The sequence below is a fragment of the Pan paniscus genome, chromosome 4, assembly GCF_029289425.2.
Source record: "Pan paniscus chromosome 4, NHGRI_mPanPan1-v2.0_pri, whole genome shotgun sequence".
Classification (NCBI taxonomy): domain Eukaryota; kingdom Metazoa; phylum Chordata; class Mammalia; order Primates; family Hominidae; genus Pan; species Pan paniscus.
Genome location: NC_073253.2, coordinates 17,810,889 through 17,829,690, shown reverse-complemented (window position 1 = coordinate 17,829,690; position 18,802 = coordinate 17,810,889). Strand labels below are relative to the sequence as shown.

General features: G+C 42.9%; 2 protein-coding genes across 3 annotated transcripts; one reads left to right on the top strand and one right to left on the bottom strand.

The window, feature by feature from the left end:
- The first annotated feature begins 432 nt into the window (after window positions 1–432).
- On the top strand, window positions 433–1,017 carry LOC134730470 (histone H3.Y-like). The gene has a single exon (XM_063604733.1). The coding sequence runs from the start codon at window positions 433–435 to the stop codon at window positions 1,015–1,017; it is 585 nt and encodes a 194-aa protein (XP_063460803.1).
- A 13,234-nt stretch (window positions 1,018–14,251) lies between these two features.
- Window positions 14,252–15,944, bottom strand: LOC129397734 (TATA-box-binding protein-associated factor 11-like protein 12). Of its 2 annotated transcripts, XM_063604376.1 has the most exons (2): window positions 15,765–15,944; window positions 14,267–15,458 (listed from the first exon to the last, which is right to left on the bottom strand). In XM_063604376.1, exon 2 carries the CDS (start codon window positions 15,368–15,370, stop codon window positions 14,774–14,776), a length of 597 nt encoding a protein of 198 aa, XP_063460446.1. In that variant the 5' UTR covers window positions 15,371–15,458; window positions 15,765–15,944; the 3' UTR covers window positions 14,267–14,773. The 2 variants fall into 2 exon arrangements, with proteins under 2 accessions (XP_054968153.1, XP_063460446.1); XM_055112178.3 differs by lacking the exon at window positions 15,765–15,944 and having other exon boundaries at window positions 14,252–15,452.
- Between the last annotated feature and the right edge of the window lie 2,858 nt (window positions 15,945–18,802).

Genomic DNA, 18,802 nt, shown 5'->3' with positions numbered 1-18,802 from the left:
ATTATGGATCTGCAATGAGAACCTTTCAAAGATTTTAGCTACTGTGTTTCTTCTGAGCCATAGTTCAGCCACAACTAGGCACAGCTCCCTGCCTCCCCCTCCCCCATACAAAAATACACACTGGTTTTTCTGACTTCCACAATGTGAAGAAACTTGCGTATGGAGAGTATATTAGTTTTAGATCAATGCATAATAAATTCTCACTCCTAGAGGTGTCACTCAGGTGTGGGCTGTGGGGATCTCTGGATCTGCACAGCCACCGCTGGGGACTCTCCAGTGGGGAAAAATTTCTCTCTGCCTGGAGATCTCTGTGATCTTAGGGAGGTTCAGTTCCTTATAAAGAGCTCAGATCATTGGATCAGGCCCAGCACTTAATGTCCATTGGTTCAGGGTATCCCTAATCTAATCAGGGATTTGTGGGCTCATCAATTCATGATTCCACCCACACTCAAGGGACGGTCAGATGTAGGGTGTGTCTCCGCCTGGCAGGCCCCCAGGAAGCCACTGGCCACCAAAGCTGCCGGCAAGAGGGTCCGGGCTACACGAGGGATCAAGAAGCCTCACCGCCACAGGCTTGGCACCCTGGCGCTGCACAAAACCAGGAGGTACCAGAAGTCCACGCAGCTGCTTCTGCACAAGCTGACCTTCCAGCGCCTGGTGCACGAGATTGCCCAGGCCATCAACCCAGACCTGCACTTCCAATGTGCGGCCACTGGCGATTTCAGGGAAACAGCGAGGCCTACCTGGTCCCCCTCTTTAAAGACATCAACCTATGTGTTATCCATGCCAGGTGTGTCACAATTATGCCCAGAGACATGCAGCTGGCCTGCCAACTCTGCAGAGAGGGTGCTGAGGAGCCCACGCTCCTGGGAAACGCTGCACTCTAGACGGCTTCGTTTCCATTTGGTTGTGTTTTTCAACGTCTCTGTGTTCTTCATAGTTCTGATATTAGCAGTTCTCTTCATTTTTGGTTTTATGTCCCTCATGGGGTCCAAAAGCAGCCCTGAACATGATTAGGAGTAACAACACAGGCAGATATAAAGGGTATGAGTGTTTCTGTTTTCTTTTGTTTGTAAACTTTCCATCTACATTGAGGGTCTAATACATTCATGTCAACTGGGAATTTCTCACTGAACGCCTTTCAACAGTTCAAATCAAGAACAATTGTGAAAAAATTTGTTCATTAGTATTATTGAAAACCAAATAAATTTCTTATTGGTGGCAAATAGATAATGTCTCCTGCATTTGATCAAACAGCAGATGCGATCCACACTTTGTCTTTTCCTGTGTGTTTGTTTGCTATGAACATACATTACACCCTACTTTCTAAAATGTGAATAGAGTCTCTATACACAAGTCATTTCACATTATGGGAGGCAAGAACCAGTGTGGGTCTGTTTGTGGGTGGGAAAGGGAGAGAGGCACCTGTTAGAAGTCCGATGCAGTCCATCCCCAGAAGCTCAGCATCCTACAACGAGGTCATAGCCCTGGCCATGGCTGGAATGATACAGGTCTTGGTTAGGGAAATGGTAGGAGAGGCCCTGCTTGTGTTTGAGATGTGGGGAGGCATGCCCCACTGCAGCCCAAGCATTGGAGGGAGACCTTTCTCAGGGGATAGACAAGTGACCATTTCTCAAACACCTACTACAAAACAAAGTCATCTTCCTCTGGGCCCCAGTCTAGAAAGAAAGGCCTGATCTTAGAGGAAAAAGTACTGGTTCCAGTCTTTCTATGACAGAGCCCTCTGTAGGCTGGAGCTTCAGTATCTCAGCCCATCCCGGACTTATCCATGACTTAACATCTTTCTTACATCTTACATTAGTCTCACCCAGATGAAGGCAGCAGCCTGATTAATAATGTCATCCAATCATATTTGTATCTCAGATGGGGCACAATGGCTTATTTCTATGATCAGAGAGCATTTTGGGAGACCGGGGTTGGTGGATCACTTGAACTCAGGAGTTCCAGACCAGCCTGGGCAACATGACAAAACTTCCCCTCCACAATTAAAATGGAAAAAAAAAAAAAGCTAAATGTGGTGGTTGGTGCCTGCTGTTTCAGCTACTCCAGAGGCTGAGGTAGCAGGATCTCTTGAGCTCCAGAAGTGGAGATTATAGTGAGCCGAGATGGAACCACTGCCCTCCTACCTGGCTGACAGTGAGATCCTGGCTCAAGAAACTAACAATCATTATCATCATGTTTGGGTCTCTGAGGTCCATGTATGAGCAGGCATTGTTCTAGGGCTTCCTAGCTGGAAGAACAAAGGTACATGGGCCTTGAGCATCCCTTGGATGGGGAGCTGTCTTCAGAGAGAAGAAAGAAACCCTTTTAAGAGACTATGGTGGTTTCATACCGAATCCTTAAGTGGATATAACAGGATTTTTGCTCATATGTGATTTTAAGGAGACACAACAAATTCCTCCCTTACAATACTCTATCCTGAAGGTGCTGGGCTTTCTAAGAGTACTGGAGTAGTTGCCCTTGGAAACATTTAGTACTTTTCTGTAACTTTTCCTGGGGAATCAAGCACCTCTTTCCCAGCTTGTAAAAATAAAAATGAAATTAAAAAACTATTCTTCTCTAAAATGACTCTTTTCACTTTCCTGTCAAGACTGTTTCATGTCGGGGAGTGATGTTTGATGATGTCAGAATGGTAACACACTCTGGGAGCCACATGGAAAACTAAGAGAAGGACAGACCCCAGATACCCTGTCTCATCTGGGCACTCCTTTCCACACCTTCACCTCCAAGGAATGGCCCCAATGTAAACTAGGTTTATGGCTGAAATAACATGTTTATTTCTGTTTTGTGCTTCTCTAAAACAGAAATACGTATGATGACAATACATTTTCATACTAGATAATATTCAATTGTTACTTGATTTTCCAAATTATTCTATAAGAACACAAAAATTAGAAATAAAATTCCCTCTCAGTGTAGGATTTGACCATTAAATATTTTGTGTAATTGAACATTATTTGTAATTATACTGACATGTAATTGATCCAATACCCTGAATATAAGATAAATGGTAACAAATGTATAACCTACTAGAAGAAAACAGGGGATGTCCTCATTGACAATGGTTAACCCAATGATTTTTGGAATATGTCCCAAAAGCAGAGACAGCAAGAGGGAAAATACATAAATGGATTGCATCCAAATGAAAAAACAAAAAATCTGTAGAGCCAACAAAAAAATCAACACCATGAAGACACAGAATCATAAAGAGAGAAAATATTTGCAAACCCTACATTCAATAAGGAATTAACTATTTACTGTCCAAAATATACTAGGAACTCTAAGGACTCGAAACCAAGAAACAATACAATTTAAAAACTGGGCAAAGGAACTCAATAATAGACATTTCTGAAGAGAAGCCATGAAAGTGGCCACCAGGCATATATCCATATATACCTGCTGTTACTAGTATATATATATATACTCAACATCACTAATCTCCAGAGAAATGCAGATAAAAACTGAAAGAAGATAACACCTTATGTTCATTAGAATGGCTATGATCAAAACATCAAAGGACAAAACTTGTCGATGAGGATGTGGAGGAAAGGGAGCCCTTGCATTCTTCCTCGCCATGTAAATTAGGAGAGCCATTACAGAAAACAGTATGGACCTTCCTCCACAAACTAAACAAATACAGCTACCATATGATGCAGCAAGCCCACACTGGGAGGTGTATATCAAAAGGAAATGAAATCCATCTATTGAAGAGATATCTGCACTCCCACATTGATTGCAGCACTACTTACAAGACCTAAGATAGGGTATCCACCTAAATATCCAAAAGCAGATAACAGGAGGAGGAAAATCTGACATATATACACAAGGGAATACTATACAGCCTTAAAGAAGAAGGAAATCTTGTCATTTGTGACACATGGGTACACCTGGAGAACATCATGCTAAGTGAAATAAGTCAGGCATAGGTAGGAACACAAATACCACATAATCTCAATGCTATGTAGAATGTCACAAAGGTAGTCTGATGGATGTAAAAGAGAAGAAAAGTGGTTATTTGGTGCTGTGGTGACAGGCGGTGGGGAATTTGAGAAGACATTGGTCAAAATACCCAACATTTCAGTTACATAGGGGGAATAAGTTCAAGGATTATTGTATAACATGATGACTACAGTTAACAATATATCGTATTTTTAAAAAATCCCATTAACATGGATGTGCAGTGTTCTGACCACAGTAATATATATGTGAGGTAATGAATGTCAATTACCTAGATTTAGATATTAGACAATGTGTACATACTTTAAAACAGCATTATGTACATAAGAAATATATACAAAAAGATGTGTCCACACTTTAAATATGAATACACAAGTCAATAGTTGAGTGGTTGCAAGGGACTGAGAGTGAAGGAGAAGTGCAGAGACTGGACAGAGTATGATTGCATGGAAGTGAAACTAGTCCATAGAATACAATAATGGTGCATACATGTAATTATGCCTTTGCTTGAATCCATGGAATATACAACACTCAAGTGAATCCTAAGAAGAGCGATGGAGTTGCAGTCACAGTGATGTGTCCATGTAGGTTGAAAGGTTGTAGACAACATACCACTCTGGGGCAGAAAGTTCATAGTGAAGGGGGCTATGCATATGTGTGGTGAGAGGATATTGGGGACCTATGTTCCCTCTGCCCAATTTTGGCATGAAACTAAAGGTTTGTTACAAAATGATCTCTATTTTTAAAGAGAAATGTGAACTTATTTTGTGAGTATTGATTATCCTGGAAATTCCCGTTCTGTGTGTGGTATATGCATTGCAGGCATGGGCATTAAATTTATACTATAAGTTGTCAGAGAAGCCTGTGCACCGTGTATTGAAATAGGGGCCTTTGATTGGTGTGTTGTTTATTTGTTTGTTTCTTTTCTTTACTCTGCTTTGCTTTTACTCATGAAGCCAGTAGTATGAAGGTAGCTGCTGAGTCCTCGGTTCAGCAACTCAGTGAACTCAGGGCTGGCTTCGCGGGGCTTCATGGCATTTCCAAAGCAGGCAGTGGAAAGAAGGCTCACCCCCTCCATCAAGGTAAAAAAAGACCCGGGGAGGGCTTCAGTGACAGGCACATATGACCATTAGATCAAAAACCTCAGCTTCCCCCGAAGGCTACGCGCAGATTTCCATGAATGTCACTTTGGGAGAGAAAAATGCTCCCAGAGCATCCCTGGTAGAGGAGTGACCATTTCGGTTTGCATCTTCTCCTGCTGGTAAGTCGGGTGGGTTGGAAGGGGCTCAGTGTGTGGGAGCATCTTGTACATGGATTTCAACTCACAGACTCTCTGAATCCTGTCCACAGCCCCAATGCCCTTTCTCTCTGACTCCAGTGCCGCCTGCAGTGGGCCAGGCTCAGCCCAAGGAGAGGGGAGAGGCTACTGCCCGCCCCCATGGGGCCCATCAAACAGACCGCCTGCAAAGCCACCACCTGGCAGGCCCCCAGGGAGCCCCAGGCCACAAAAGCTATCGGCAAAAGGGCGCCCTCTAGAGGATGGATCAAGAAGTCTCACAGCTGCAGACCTGGCCCCATGGCGCTGAGTGAAATCAGAAAGTACCACAAGTCCACTCAGCTGCTCGCTCCAGCACAAGCTAACCCTCCAGCGCCTGGTGCGCGAGATCCCCCGGACCATCGGCCGGGACCTGGGCTTCCAGAGCGTGGCCGTTGGTGCTTTCAGGGGACCAATGAGACCTACCTGGTGCGCCTCTTTGAAGACACCAACCTGTATGTCATCCATGCCAGAAGCGTCCCAATTATGCCAAGAGACGTGCAGCTGGCCCACAGCCTCCGTGGAGAGGGTGCTGAAGAGCCCTCCTGGGAAATCTTGCATTGTAAATGGTTTCCTTTGCGTTCTGTTTTGTTTTTCCTCTTCTCTCTGTTAATGATAGATATGATGTTAGAAGTTGTGTTCAGTATCAGTATCATTTCCTGCACGGGGTCTAAAAGTAGCGAAGCATACGATTGAGAACAGAAACCGAAGCAGAAATCACAGGTAGTGACTGTTTTTCTATTTTCTTTTAATTGTAAATTTTCAATCTACATTGAGGAGTTAATGCATTCATGTCAAGTGGAAATGTCTGAGTGAACACGTTTCACTAGTTCAAATCAGGAACTATTGTGAAAAAACTGGTTCCTTAATTTTATTAAAAACCAAAGAAACTTATTGGCGTCAAATCGATAATGTCTCCTGTGATTGATCAAACAGTAGAGGAGATCCACACTTTGGCTTTCTCCATATACAGTTCCATGTTTGCAATGTTCCCTGTAACCTTGGCTGTTCCTCCTAGTTTGCTATGAACATACATTGATCTCTACTTTCTACAACATGAATAGACTCCGTATGAATACACTCTGTATCCACAAGTCACTTCACATTAGGGTTGGCAGAATTACCAGTGTGGGTGTGTTTGTGGTGGGAAAGGGAGAGAGGCACCCTGTAGAAGTCGGATGCATTCCGTCAGGTGCAGGTCAGTGTCCTAGAACCAGGTTACTGCCATGCACATGGCTGTAATGACCCAGAACTTTGTCGGGAAGGTGGTAGGAGAAGCCCTGGCCATGTGTGAGATGTGGGAAAATGCCCCTGTTACACCCCAGGCACTGGAAAAAGGCCTTTCACACGGGACAACCCAGGTCCCGCTTCCCCAACATCCAGTACAAAAATAAACTAGAAAAATCATCTTCCTCTGGGAAGATATTGGTCTCACCCAGATGAAGGCAGCAGCCGGTTTCATAATCCCTTTCAATCATGTTTATATCTCAGACCAGGCACAATGACTCATTTCTGTAAAACCAACATTTTGGGTGGCCAAGGGCGGCAGATCGATTGAGCTCAGGAGTTCCTGTCCAGGCCAGGAATCTTGGCAAAACCTCCTCTCCAAAAAAAAAAAAAAAAAAAAAAAAATTAGCTGGGTACGGTTGCTGGTGTCTATGGTTTCACCTACTCGGAGGCTGAGGTAGAAGGACTGATTGAGCTCTGGAGGTGGAAGTTAAAGGGAGCCAAATTGACATCACTGCCCTTCCACTTGGCCAACAGAGTAAGACTCTGTCTCAAAAAACTAACAATCATTGTCATTATATTTGGTTCTCTGAGGTCCATGCATGAGTGGGTGCTTTTCTGGGTCTTCCTAGTTGGAAGAAGAAAGGGGCATGGGCCTTGGGCATCCTGTGGATGGGGAGCTGTTTTCAGAGAGAAAAAAGACATCCTTTTAAGAGACTATGGTGGATTCACACTGAATCCTGAAGTTGCTATGACTTTGGATGTTTTTCCTCAAATGTGATTTTAAAGAGATAAAACAAACAGTAAGTCTTCCCTGACAATACTCAATCCAGAAGGTCCCGGGCTTTCTAAGAGCACTGGAATAGTTACCTTGTAAACATTTAATACTTTTCCATAATTTTCCTGGGAAATCAACCAACTGTTTTTCAGCTTGCAAAAATAAAAATGAAATTAAAAATTAGTTTTTCCTCTAAAATGGGTTTTTTCACATTTGGACCAAGATTGTTTTATGTCACGGAGTGATCTTTCGTGATGTTAGGAGGGTAGAACACTGTAGGAGCTGCATGAAAAACTACACAGAGAAACACAAACCCCAGAGACCCTGTCTAATCTCTTCATTCATTTCCACACATTCGCCTCCAAAGAGCTGGTCCCAATGTAACCTATGCTAATGGCTGAAATAACATATTGATGTGTGTTTCATGCATGTCTAAAACAGAAATGCATACAATAACAATATATTGTTATACTGCATGATGTTTTATTTTTAGTTTATTTTGCAGATTACTGTATTAAAAATATAATGTCCTCTCACTGTAGGATTTGAGCATTAAATATTTTGTGTAATAGAAGCCTATTTGTAATTATACTGACATGTAATTGCCAAATACCATGTATATAAGATAAATGGTAATAAATATATAGCAAAAATAAAATGGAGTTCCAGTTTTTGGGGTGACTCCTAAGGAAATTCAATGTCATCACTCTATCTTCACAATGAGAAAAAAACTGAAAAAGCAAAGAATCAATATCTCCTTGGAAATCTCTCTAAGTGATGATGTCAGTGGCAAATACAAAGAGCAAACAAAAAGATTTCATGGTTTTCTATCTTCAAAGTATGCTATCAATCTGTAGGAACCAAAATGGCATAACACTGGCATAAAAACAGACACTTAAGCCACCGGATCAGAGCAGAGAGTCTAGAAATCAGTCCATCCATATACAGCCAACTGATAGTTTAAAAGGGTGCCAACAACCCACCACCACAAAACCACAGTTTCTTCCGTCAATGGCGATAGGGAAACCTGGCAGCCACATGAAGAAAAATGAAATTGGACCCCTATATCTTACTGTACACAAGAATAAATCCCAATAAATTAAAAACTTGAAACTATCAACCAACTAGAAGAAAACAGGGGACATCCTCATTGACTCTGGTTAAGCCAAAAACTTTTGGAATATGACCCAAAAGCACAGACAACAAAAGGGTGAATAGACAGACGGATTGCATCCAACTTAAAAAAAAATCTGCAAAGCCGACAAGACAATAAACATCATGAAGAGACAAAATCAAAATGAGAGAAAATATTTGCAAACCCTACATCATATAAGGGATTAATTACTCTCCAAAATACTCTAGGAACTCAAACGACTCAATAGCAAGAAACAACACAATTTAAAAACCGGGCAAAGGACCTAAATGACATACCTTTGTGAAAAGAAGACATACAGTGGCCAACTGGTATGTATATACATATATATGCTCAACATCGCTAATCATCAGAGAAATGCAAGTTAAAACTGAAAGAAGATACCACCTCACACTCATTAGGATGTCTATGATCAAAAAGTCAAAAGACAACACTTGTTGATGAGGATGTGGAGGAAAGGGAACCCTTGCACTATTCATGGGAACGTAAATTAGGACAGCCATTATAGGAAGCAGGATGGACGTTCCTCCAAAAATGGAAAGAATAGAGCTACCATATGATCCAGCAATCCCACACTGCCAGGTATATACCAAAAGGAAATGAAATCAGTATTGAAGAGATATCTGCACTCCCACGTTAATTCACAATAACTAAGATATGGAATTCACCTAAATGTCCAAAACTGGATGACAGGATGGGGTAAATCTGATATACATGCACAATGGAATACTATGCAGTCTTAAAGAAGGACATCTTGTCATTTGTGACACATGGGTGCACCTGGAGAACATCATGCTACGTGAAATAAGCCAGGTGTAGGAAGACAAATACCACGTCATCTCAATGATATGTGGAATCTCACAAAGTTAATCTAATAGATGTCAAAAAGAAGAATTCTGGTTGTCAGGGGCTGGGTGGCTGTGGGTGAAGGATTGAGAAGACGTTTGTCGAAATACACAACATTTCAGTTATATAGGGAGAATAAGCTCAACGACTATATTACAACATGGTGACTATAGTTTAACAATAGATCATATTCTTGAGAAGTGCTATTAGCCTGGATGTGAAATGTTCTCACCAAAATAATACATATGTCAGGTAATGGCTGTCAGTTACCTAATTTAGATATTAGACAATGTGTACATACTTTATAACATCATTATGTACATAAGAAATATATACAATGAGATGTGTGTATTTTAAATACAAAGAAATAAATCAATAGTTGAGTGGTTGCAAGAGACCGAGGGTCAAGGGGGAGTGCAGAGACGGGACACAGTGCATTTGTACAGAAGTGAAACTAGTCCACAGAATGCAATAACGGTGGATACATGTAATTACACCTTTGCTCGAGTCCATAGAACGTACAACACCCAAGTGAGTCCCTAAGGAGAGCTATGGTCTTGGAGTCAGAATGCTGTGTCCATGCAGGTTGAATGACTGTAGCCAACATACTACTCTGGAGCAGAAAGTTGATAGTCAAGGGGGCTATGCATATGTGGGGAAAGGGGATAAGGGAAACCTCTGCTCCTTCTGCCTGATTTTGCTGTGAACCTAAGGTTTTCTACAAAAGTAGCTCTCCTTTTAAAACAGGAATGTGAACTTATTTTGTGAGTATTGATTATCATGGGATTTCCTGTTCTGGGCATGGTCTGTGCATTGCATAGAAGGGCATTCAATTTCTACTACAAGTATCAGAGAAGCCTGTTAATAGTGTATCAAAATAGGGGCCTTTTGTATGTGTATTGTTTGATTGTTTGTTTGTTTTTGTTTGCTTTACTTTTTCTCATGGAGCCAGAAGTATGAAGGTAGCAGCTGTGACCTGGGTTCAGCAGTTCAGTGAACTCAGGGCCTTCACTGGGCCTCATGCCATTTCCAAAATGAGCAATGGAAACAAGGCTCAGCCCTGGCGTCAAGGTAAAAAAAGGAGCCAGGATGCCTCAGTGACAGGCATATATGACCATTTGATCAAAAGGTCTCAGCTTCCCCCAAAGGCTACCCCCAAATTTCCACGAATGTCACTTTGGGGGAGAAAACATGTCCCCCGGAGCATCCCTAATAGAGGAGTGACCTTTTTGATTTTCCATCCATCCCTCCGGGTTTCAACTCATCCTCAGAGAACCTGAGAGACACCTCACGATGGCACCCTTGGTGTTTTGCGACAGTCGCAGAAGTCATCTAATGTGCAACTGTATTGAAATGTCTTTTTCATTGTAACTTCCATGATGATCATGAAATGTAAACTTTTGGGATCTCTTTGGCACCTAGATTCTAGCTAACTCTCACCTATCATCTCTCCCATGAGGCACAGTCCAGAGGTTCAGCCCTCCCCGGGCTGCATGCAGAACCCAGGACTTGATTGGGTTTTCACAACCCTGATGAGGTTGAGGGTCTGGCGAAGCACTGAGAGCAATGGAAGGTAGCTGCGTGGGTCTAATGCAATCATCTGAGCCCCTTATAAAAGGCTGGACTTGGCTGAGACTACACAGATGTCCAGCCAGAGCCAGGCTGCCTCGGGGGAGGGAGATTCCCCACAGCTGATGTGTAGACCAAGGAAGCCCAGGACCCCCGGGAGACCGAGCAGCAGGACCTCTGACCCACACACTTGCGAGCTGGTAAGTCTGGGGCTGGCTTGGAAGGGGTTAAGTGTCTGAAGAGTCTTCTGCATGGATCTCAACTCGCAGACTCTCTGATTTTTGTCCACAGCCCCACCACCATTGCAGTCTGAAACCAGCGATGCCTCCAGTTAACCTGGCTCAGCCCAAGGACAGGAGAGAGACCACAGCCCCAGGCCACTGCACGCACCAAGCCAACAGCCAGCAAAGCCACCGCCTGGCAGGCGCCACGAAGACCCTGGCCACTAAAGCCGCCAGCAAAAGAGCACGGCCTACAGGAGGGATCAAGAAGCCTCACCGCTGCAGGCCTGACAATGCGCGAAATCAGAAAGTACCAGAAGTCCACGCAGCTCTTACTCCTCAAGCTGCCCTTCCAGCGCCTGGTGTGCAAGATCTCCCAGGCCATCATCCTGGTCCTGCGCTTCCAAGCGCTACCATTGGCGACCTGCAGGAGCCCAGTGAGGCTTACCTGCTGCACCTCTTTGAAGACACCTAGCTCTGTGCCATCCATAAAAGCCCTGGCCTCTTCTCCCCTATATATGTATATTAGTGCTCTGCTTTGTACCCTCTTCCATAGGAAACAAAAATCCATCAGTTGATCATTTAAGCCTTTCTAGTTTGGGTACAAATTTTAGTGTAGTTGTACTTGTATGCTTTGTACTTTATACTTCTAAAGATTAGACCCTAGATAATATGTGCTTGGAATAGTGGAGCTAGCTTACTTAAACTTTATTTAGGCATTTTGTGGGGGCAAAGGCAGGCAGTGAGGATGTTAAGCTTATCCCAAAATAGTGAATTTTGGAAAATAGTCAACTACAGTCACTTTATTTGTAAGGTATCTTGTCACCAATTAACCAGCACCAATCAGAGACCACATTTTTCTAGGCAGTCTCCAACTGTACATTATGAGGTAGACTTTAAGAATAGTGATGAAGCTCCAGGAAAAAATTCATTGTCATTAACATGTAATACAATCAGCCATGAAAGCTGTCAAAGATTTCTGCTGGAAAGATACCACTTCCTACAGGTTTCTTTCCTGAGAGCCGTGACTATATGATACTATATATTGAGAACATTTAGTATGTGATTATTAAAAAGTCAGAAAACAACAGATGTTGGCAAGGCTGTGGAGATATAGAAACACTTTTACAATGTCTGTGAGAGTGTCAATTAGTTCAACCATTGTGGAAGACAGTGTGGCGATTCCTCAAGGATCTAGAACCAGAAATACCATTGGACACAGCCATCTCATTACTGTGTATATACCCAAAGGATTATAAATCATTCTACTATAAAGACACATACACACAATACATTGCAGCACAGTTTACAATAGCAAAGGCTTGGAACCAACCCAAATGCCCATCAATGATAGACTGGATAAAGACCATGTGGCATATATACACCACAGAATACTATGCAGCCATAAAAGAGAATGAGTTCGTGTTCTTTGCGGTGACATGGATGACACTGGAAACCATCATTCTCAGCAAACTAACACAGGAACAGAAAACCAAACACCACATGTTCTCACTCATAAGTGGGAGTTGATCAATGAGAACACATGGACACAGAAAGGGGAACATCACACACCGTGGTCTGTCAAGGGGTGGGAGGCAAGGGAAAGGACAGCATTAGGAAACATCCCAATGCACGTGGAGCTTAAAGCCTAGATGATGGGTTGATTGGCGCAGCAAACCACTAGGGAACATGTAAAGCTTTGTTACAAACCTGCACATTCTGCACATGTATCCCATAACATACAGTAAAAAAGAAAAAAAAGAATCTGTAAGAACGCTGAACCTTCTCAGCTAATCCAATTTTCCTTTCTGAGAAAACAACACTGTGTTCCTGCTCCTGAGCTGACCTCTGAGACCTTGATGGGAACTTGTTTCTGTCTTCAGCAGTTCAGCTTTACTCAGACCCCATTCAAAATATTGAGTTCCATGAGAGGCCAGAGAAATGTTATAGGCTTGTGTGTGGAATCACCATAGCACTGCTCTCTACAGATGCTTCTCTCCACCTCAGGCTGCTTGGGCCAGGTTCTCTTTTCCTCTACTGTTCAGAAAGTGCTAGACCTGCAACACCTGACACAAAACAGCTTCCATGACTCCTCAGTGCCATGGAAAAGGAATGAGCTGAGAGCAATCTAAAAACTGGGAGATATTAAGTCTCTTGGATCTTACTTCTTTTGGTTGCTCCAGCACTTTAATTCCTGAGAGAGCCCTCCCATCTCCATCAGTTCTTCCAAGAACCTGTACCCTCCTTGTGTCTCTAAGACACACTGGTCTAACTTGTTATATGCCTTTACAAGAAAGTTGGTGAAATAAAAGGAAAGCTAAACCATGTCAGAATATGGAGGTATGAAACAGAATTTCCCCATACTTGGTAACGTTTAGAAATTTGTGTGATACCCAAAGGCAGATTCTATGTACAATAAGTCCTATTTTCAGAGCAAAAGCTGAGTGTATGAGGAAATAAAACTGTATTTTATGGGGGAATCTTTGGCTTCAGGAAGAAAGAGTAAATATTATTCTCCATTCAATATTAGAGCTGAACTATGGGGTCTTTTTGATCCTTTTTGCTTACACTGTGTGAATCAGAGGGCACATGGCAAAGGTAAACAGGCAGAAACAGCATCGTGGATATTGGTGAGCTGTGCTGGGAAGGTTCACAGTGATTCTATAATAACTCTGAGGTCTTTATTCTATAATGAAAAATTACTCTTTTCCATCATAAAGGTAAAGCAGAGTATGTACAAGTAGAGTATTGAATAACTTTGTCACTCGTGATGAACCTACTTGGTCCAATACTTTAACAACTTCCCCAATGTCTCCGTACTCAGGTTTGATTTCCTGAGTGGCTCATTGGTAGAATGAATAAAATCAAGACTCCTCTAAAGCAATGTTTGGAACTAAATTTCAGTGTCTCCAGAAGCACTGGTAAAATCACCATGTGTAGCGAACGTGCAGTATAAATAGGCTCTGTCTGTGTCTTTGGAACTGCCCATATGATCATTACAAATGGAGGCTTGAGGAAAGGTGGTTTTGGAATTGGTTTCTCTCTAGTCTTACACGATGCACCTATACTATATTGCATTATGATAAACTAAAGGGTCACTTGCTGACGTAAAGCAAAGTAGGCAGGAATGGAAGAGTCAACATGGAGAAGAAAAATTCTTTGTGATTATATTTTTATTTCTGCAGTTTGGAAAACAGTTTAACTGCTTTTGTGATGACTAAAACAAATACATATGAGCATTGAAAATCAGAGAGGGACAACAAATGTGAAACATTTCTGGAGGCTTCGCTTACCGAAACCCAGACATCAGCATACAAGGTAAGACACAGCAACATCAGGCTTCAGAATGAATCCGTACAAATCTCCTGGAAAGGGCTTCCCTCTCCGAATGCAGCTACCTGTCCACAGGATGCTCAAGGCCCAGGCACCTTTATTCTTCCAACTAGAAAGACTGAGAAAAATGCCTCAATATGCCCCTGGAGTCCCAAACATTTAGCCAAGGCCACTGTGAAACAATCTGCTGTCTTCACCTAGGTAAGGTCAACTTCACAGTATCAGACACTAAGATTGTGGGTGAATGCAGGGTGGACTGAGATAAGGAAGCTCCAGCAAATGCAGTCCTGTCATTGGAAGATGAATGCGATACTTATTCCTGCACAAACAGACCCTTCCCTCTGGCCTTGGGCCTAGAACATGATTTTTTTGTAGTTGCTGTTGGGGAAGAGGCCCTTGGGCTTTAACCTGCGAACGGCCTCCCTTAAATGCTTGGGCTGCAGCGGGGGCGTCTCTCCCCACATCTCGCACACGTCCAGGGCCTCTTCCACCACCTCTCCAACAAAGACCTTGGCTATTCCAGCCATAGCAATGGCGGTGTTCTCAGACACCGATCTGCCACTGATAGACTGCATCAGACCCGCAATGCGTGCTCTCGGGAAAGCTGACCGGCGACACACTTCGTAGCGGGCCAGCTGCTCCTCAGACATGGCAGAAAGCAGGGCTGTCATCCTCTGAGCCTCCTCTGCATCCACGGTGGGCTTCCTCTCCTTCTTCCCCTTGGTATCTGTTTTCTGTCTTTTGGCTGCAGGAGGAGCTGAGGCTGATGCTTCATTGTCACCTTCTGTGAGGTCCATGACATCCTGACTCCTGAGCTCACTTTCCTGATCCCTGGGTTCTTCCAAGTTCCCATCTAGTTCCTCAGGGATTCCATCGTTGTTGCTGCCCTTCAGACCTTGGGGCATGGCGAACATCTCAGCAGACACACCTGTTTGCCTGCCTGTCTCCATGGGTGAGATTCAAGTCTGCTCCGTGACAGCAACTGTAGAGGCAGAAGTTCTGGCTGGGGTGGTTCGATTATGGATCTGCAATGAGAACCTTTCAAAGAGTTTTTAGCTGCTGTGTTTCTGCTGAGCCAGTTTAACCATAACTGGACACAGCCCCCTGCCTCCCCTTCCCACACACAAACACACACACTGAATGTTCTCACTTCCACAATGTGAAGAAACTTGTGGAAGGAGAGTATATTAGTTTTAGATCAATGCAGAATCAATTCTCACCAATTTGGGATATTTAAAACAAACACCAGCTCACAAGTCAGAAGTACTGCTAGGCCAAGTGACTGCCTCCTGCTCAGAGTCACACGAGGGACCTCCAGGATGGGTCTGGCTGTGTGGTCGTTACCTTTACGTGAGAAGGGTCTGTCTTCGATCTCATTCGAGTTGGTGGCAGAATTCAATGCCTTAGGGTTGTGAGCCCCAGGCCCACTTGTTTGTTCTGCCTGCTGCCGTGAGGATGCTCTCAGCTCCTACAAGTGTTGCCCAGGTCTGGGCTGTGAGGCTCCCTGGGTGTGCACAGCCAGTGCTGGGGAATCCCCCACAGGGGAATGTAATCTCAGGGAGGTTCAGTCCTCCCTTATAAAGAGCTCAGATGATTGAATTAGACCCAGCCCTTAGCAGCTATTGGTTCAGGATATCCCTAATCTAATCAGGAAGTTGGGCAGGCTCATCAATTCGTGGTTCCGCCCACACCCAAGGGAGGGGCAGACACAGGGCGAGTCTCTGAGGGGTGGGAAATGCAGGGGGCATTTCAGAATTCAGTCTCCTTCACAGAATCGCAAAGTTCACATTTCACAACAATAAAGAAACTATTTACAGTAAAACTGAGATATTTTATGAAGTTGCACATTAGAAAACTTCAATGTCTGAGAAAAAAGTCTCTAACTCACAGGGAAACAAGTGTTTTATCAAATACTCTGAAAATAAAATGGGCTGGGTGAGGGGAATATGAAAGTATTATTTCAATTTTATTTTATCTTATTTTATTTTATTTTATTGATTTATTTTTGAGACAGAGTCTTGCTCTGTCCCACAGGCTGGGTTACAGTGGCCTGATCTCAGCTCACTGCAGCCTCCGCATCCTGGGCTCAAGGGATTCTCCTGCCTCAGCCTCCAGAGTAGCTGGGACTAAATGTACGTGCCACCACGCCAGGCAAATTTTTGTCTTTTTTAAAGTAGAGACGAGGTTTCACCATTTTGGCCAGGTTGGTCTTCAACTGCTGACTTCAGGTGATCTGCCCCACCTTGGCTTCCCAAAGTGAAGGGACAATAGGCATGAGCCACTGCGCCCAGACTATGATAGTTTCACACTGAAGCCTGAAGCTGCTCTGCCTTAGGATTTTTCCTGAGTTTTACTTTCTTGTCAGGATGAGTTGCTAGTTCATCTTTTCTGTTGGATCTTTTAGAAAGGCATTACTGATGAGATTATGGCTTTCTCACAAGAAATACTACTTTGGTGAAACTCTATTGAAATTAACAGTACCTTAAGTTTCCAATACTTATCAAGTACAATATTTGAACATGCCATGGTAGGTGAACGTGTAAGAAGCAGAATTTGGCAAACTCCTTTTTTTTCAATTTTGATGGTTTCAGGTTTTTTGGTTTCAGCCAAACTAAAGAATGTCCTAATGAGCTGTCAATTCACAGGTCACAACAGACAATTTTTGAAACTAAATCACAGTTTAATTTTTGGAGTATGATTCTAAAGAAATTTGAATAATCTGGTGATATTGCTAACACAAAACATGGTTGTTCAGGCTTTCATCTTTAAAAACAAACGAAATAGGATGTGGAATTCTCGCATTTTACCAAACAGCAGTATGCTCCCTTGAATATGTGACTAGGAAAAGTAAGTCATTGGAAAAAAATAAATAAAGGAAAAACCTCCTCTGTCTCAATAATAGTTTCATTGAGAAAAATGTATTTTTTAAAAACTGCTGGCTATGTCTTGATATTTTTAGACATGGCAATAAGTTGAAATTTCATGAATCGTCTCTCTAACATTCATGCTACTTAAGAAACTCTTCCCAAGATTGGACTGCATTCATTTCATAAAAGCCCTGCCCTCCTCTCCCCTATGTACGTATATTAGCACTCTGCTTTGTACCTTCTTCCATAGGAAACACAAATCCATCAAATGATGTTTTAAGCCTTTCCAGTTTGGGTACAACTATTTGTATAGTTGTAAGATTTGCACTTTATACTTCTAAAGACTAGACCCAGATAATATGTGCTTGGGAATAGTGGAGCTAGCTTGCTTAAACTTTATTTAGACATATGCTAATTACTTGTGGGGAGCAAAGGCAGGCAGTGAGGATGTTAAGCTTATCCCAAAATAGTCAATTTTGGAAAATAGTCAAGTACGGGCCGGGCGCGGTGGCCCACGCCTGTAATCCCAGCACTTTGGGAGGCCGAGGCACCCAGTCTCAAGGTCAGGAGATCGAGACCATCACGATTAACACGGTGAAACCCGGTCTCTGCTAAAAATACAAACATTAGCTGGGCGTGGTGGCAGGCGCTTCTAGTCCCAGATACTCAGGAGGCCGAGGCAGGAGAATAGCATGAACCTGGGAGGCGGAGCTTGCAGTGAGCCGAGATTGCGCCACTACATTCCAGCCTGGGCAACGGAGTGAGACTCTGTTTCTTTCGTAGGTATCTTGTCACCACTTAAGCAGCACCAATCAGAGACCACATTTTTCTAGGCAGTCTCCAAATGTACAGTATGAATAGTAATGTACTTTAAGAATAGTGATGAAGCTCCAGGAAAAATTGCATTGTCATTAACATGTAATACAATCAGCCATGAATGCTGTCAAAGATTTCTCCTGAAAAGATACCACTTTCTACAGATTTCTTTCTTGAGAGCTGTGGCTATATGATATTATATATTGAGAAGATTTAGTATGTGATTATTAAAAGGTCAGAAAACAAAAGATGCTGGCAAGGCTGTGGAGATATAGAAACACTTTTACAATGTCTGTGAGAGTGTAAATTAGTTCAACCATTGTGGAAGACAGTGTGGCGATTCCTCAAGGATCTAGAACCAGAAATACCGTTGGACCCAGCAATTTCATTACTGGGTATATACCCAAAGGATTATACATCATTCTACTATAAAGACACATATACATGTAAGTTTACTGCAGCACAGTTTACAATAGCAAAGACTTGGAACCAACCCAAATGCCCATCAATGATAGACTGGATAAAGAACATGTGGCATATATACAGCATGGAATACTATGCAGCCATAAAAAAGAATGAGCTCCTGTTTTTGTGGTGACGTGGATAACACTGAAAACCATCATTCTCAGCAAACTAACACAGGAACAGAAAACCAAACACCCTATGTTCTCACTCATACGTGGGAGTTGATCAATGAGA